At 57.9% G+C, this 3846-nt stretch overlaps 1 protein-coding gene across 1 annotated transcript; it reads left to right on the top strand.

Moving 5' to 3' along the window:
• Nucleotides 1-1903: 1903 nt before the first annotated feature.
• On the top strand, nucleotides 1904-3252 carry JDV02_010446 (uncharacterized protein; the record flags this gene model as incomplete). Its single annotated transcript, XM_047992187.1, has 3 exons — nucleotides 1904-2729; nucleotides 2782-3065; nucleotides 3151-3252. 3 exons carry the CDS (start codon nucleotides 1904-1906, stop codon nucleotides 3250-3252), a joined length of 1212 nt encoding a protein of 403 aa, XP_047848200.1.
• Between the last annotated feature and the right edge of the window lie 594 nt (nucleotides 3253-3846).

Genomic DNA, 3846 nt, shown 5'->3' with positions numbered 1-3846 from the left:
CTTGCATACGCCGCGATCTACGGCCCGGCCGGTAATCAGTTGGTATACTGTTCGTTTGCCCATTCTGTCAAGTTCGTATGCCCTGCTGATGGACCTGAACTGTGCAGCCGCCAGCGGCGCATGAGGCTGATCCTCAAATGCAGCCAACGTGGGGCTGGCTGGACGCCGGAACTGCATGCCGGCAGCGGTGAATCTGATGATTGGCTCGTTGTTTAGCGAGTTCTCTTTTTCGAGCCCGTATTCCAGAGAGGCTTCCATGCAAGAGACCTCAGCCGCTGGGGGCGGAAGGAGTTGAACCAACTTGGCACACGAACTCGCAAAAGTACTTCGTACATATATACTGTACATGTATAGTCGCGATCATTTTGCGACGTAGCTCTATAGAAAGAAAGGCTGCTGCAGCAAAGGTTTGCGTGTCAGCGGCACCCCGTCCAGCATCTGAGACGCTGGAATGGAGCTTGGTGGTTGCGTGCTCGACTCATACTCAGACATAACACGCCCGCCCAGCTTCATGTTGACGCTCACATACTCGACCGCCTCGAGCGTGAGAACACATATGACACCGACTCGCCAAGGCACATACTTGAAGAGCAACAACATGGTTTTTCTCGGCTCCTTATGACGCGCACCGCATATCGCCCCGTGACATCCATGATGATGTCCGGGCCGGGCCCTGCGCCACCTTTGTTGGGGGGCTTCCAGCGCCCGGCCGTCTAGACGACCTCGCACACGCTTTGGGCAATGACGGTCCTCGTTTGGCCGAGCACCACCGAAATAGCACCCGCCGCCCACGAGTAACAACAACAAAAAAAACCCGACGTGTATCCAGGAGGTTGCGTTCGTCTCAGGGCGCGAGGGCTTGCTTGTCCACCGTTTGCGACGAATCAGCTGGCTGCCGGGGTGGCGGTTTCGCACTGGCCAGATGGGTGGTCGTGCCGGTTTCATGGTGGCTGTTGGTGAAACGGGTGGCCGGCCTCCTGCGTACACCGTAGCGAAGACCGCCCCAACCGCCCGAACCGCCCCTCCTAGAGAGGGAGGGAGGAGGAGGCTGGTGGTGCGGAGGAGATGTCACGACTGCATATTTGATGCATTTTGTTGCGTTTGTTCCGAGATGGGCCATGCAGGAGAGAACTTGGCAGTTGGCGATGGTTGCATCATGGTAGTTGGTGAGGGTCAGACTATATGGAGTGCTGGATGAGGCTATCCACATACACACACGTACGACCTCAATAGCAACTTGACTGAAGTAGTGGAAGGAAAATGTCCCCCTCACCACTCAAGTCGAAGCTTGGTACAAACAACGAGACCCCCCCTCCCCAGTTGCAAGTTCGTTTCGAACGCCGCCCCTCTCAAGACTGTATCACTTTCCGGTAGCGCTCTGCCGTTTATCGGTAGATCGCCCACGTGCAGTCCACCAGATGCCCAGAAACGCGATTAGTTCTGTCGGAATACGTACAGCCGGCCGGCCGGCGGACCGGTGATGTGGTGGCCTCCTCACATGCCCGCAAGAAGAGACTCGGTTTCTCTCGCTCCCTCTTCCGTCCTCCTTGCCGAGGAGGCCGCCATCCCGTCGTTGTAAAACGTGATACCCAACTTGCAAAATAGGACACTAACTCACTATGTACGGGGACCCAACTCCGGTAGTATGTATGTATGGGCTGGCTTGAGCGCTGCAGCCGGGCGAAAATGGAAACGCTGCCGTGCACAGTCCCTCACTTGGCCGGAGCACACGCGCGTGCCTCACTTATACATGCCGGCTGCTCCTCCTACTCCTCCTCCTCCTCTAGTAGTTCTGCCCATACTGTACATGCGTCTCTAGGCACAGCTCACGCGGCGCGCGCGCGTAAAACCCAAACCCTCGACACCACATCGTCGCTTGCATCGTCACTTATGGAAAGCCACGATGTGGTTCCCGCGGGATGAGCTGCCAGCGTTCCCCAGGCCCAAGGTCCTCGCCGGAGACCTGTTCGAGATTCCGGGGGACTTGGCGAAAGCTGGCAAAGGCCTCTTAGACGGACTGGTCGGCGCCCCCGAAGAAACCGCGCCTTCAAGTCCAGACGAAAACAACGATGAGCAGCCACCTACGGTGCCTACAGAGGTGTTGAAGTTTCCGCCTAGCTCAGGCCCGTCGGTATCAACGCTGCCCGAAGTAACTACGCCGCCACCGCCGGTCCCTACCATCTCATCGTCGAGAGCCAGCAGAAGTACAAGCTCAACTAGTTCAACGTCATCCTCTTCTGTGCCGACGACTACGACTACGGCACAAGGGAACGAGAATGCCCCGGTCGTCGTGTCACAGTCTTCAACCTCAGCAACCGCCAGCACACCCACCCAACAGCCCATAACAGAAACGCCTGTTGCCTCGCAGACCTCAAAGTCACAGACATCGTCGCGAACGGGGCCTGCGGGGGCTATAGGTGGACTTTTGGGCACAACAACCACGAGTTTCGCTCCCACCACCACAGACCAGCCGCCGTCAACAACATCGGTCACAAGCTTTCCGCTGTCAGCTACGCCCCAGTCCACGCAGATATTCATCTCAGATAGCACAACACAGTCTACTCCTATTTCGCAAGGCGGACCGCAGACTTCGTTGTTAACCAGCACTACGAAATCTGGAACTGCGCCTACGCAGGAGCCGTCGCCCGCTTCGCCTGCCGAGGGCTATAATGCCGGTCGGTCGCATCTCAAAGGTGGCCACAAAGCAGCCATTGCACTTGGCACCATTCGTACGTCAGCTGTTCTCTTACCCTTGTTGCTAATGCTGACTTCAGTGGCAAGTGACCGTTGGCTTCTTTGCCCTGGCGATTCTGCTCTTCTTCCGCCGCCGGCGTCGACGACAGCAACAAAGACGACGACTGTCCGGCGACTTCACACCCTCCAAGGGCCTGCCCTCGGGTGTCCAGCGACTCGCCGACAAGTTCCACCTGCCCGTTCCCTCTCGGTCGAGGAGGAGCATGAAGCGGCGAGCGCAGGACGACATGGGAGAACCGCTCGTGCGCGACGCGAGTCAAGCCCAATCGCGTGGCTTCGTCTTCCCCTTTGGTGCCTCCAGAGCGACGCCCGTAGGGGGCACCACCATCGGGTCACAGGGGGAGCCGGGCCGCAGGAGATCCTGGTGGAATCCTCTGGCGCTGAACCCGTGGATAGGTGAACCTGTGGCTCGACAGCCGAGGGGGCGGCAAGGCATGCGGCCTCCAACGACATGGAGTCCTCCAGGTGATGCCGGCCATCAAGGACCTGGACACATAACTCACGTAATACAATGCCAGCGCATAGAGTCCCAAGGACGGGCATTTTAAGATACCACTATTTAAAAAGAGACATTGATGGTTGGGGTAAACCGCGTTGGCTGCGTGATGTCATTAACAGAACATGAAGTGAATGCTGTTGTCAACACGGAGCTTAGGTACACGTGCCAGCCTGTCGTCACGGCTCCCACAGAGAGGAGCTACCTGAGCCACCTCCTCTGCGTCCTGAAGCTTGACTTGTTGAGGCTGCTTGTGGAGTCTCCGACCCTCCGGGCGCCATCCCACGCCAAGGTTGGGTCGCAGTTCTACTTGGACGCCGCCGAGAATATCCTGCTAGTCCAAGGTGGCTGTAGTCATGTCCTTATTCTAGACCAGCATTTCATAAGGCTCGTTTCATCGACCCGCGGCCGTCTACGCCCAATTGTCGACGGATCACCGTTCGCCGCCGTGGCTGTGCATGCTTCGACCAGGCCAAGGCCAACCTCACATACCGCAGCCATCGAATGACAGACTCTTTCCCGACGGGTATGTCGTCGAGGTTGCCAAACACAAAGGGCAGCTCAGCCGCGTGCGAGGCGCCAAACTCGTACTCGTC

Source organism: Purpureocillium takamizusanense, chromosome 12 (genome assembly GCF_022605165.1).
Source record: "Purpureocillium takamizusanense chromosome 12, complete sequence".
Lineage (NCBI taxonomy): Eukaryota > Fungi > Ascomycota > Sordariomycetes > Hypocreales > Ophiocordycipitaceae > Purpureocillium > Purpureocillium takamizusanense.
This window is presented reverse-complemented; position numbering and strand designations above follow the sequence as displayed.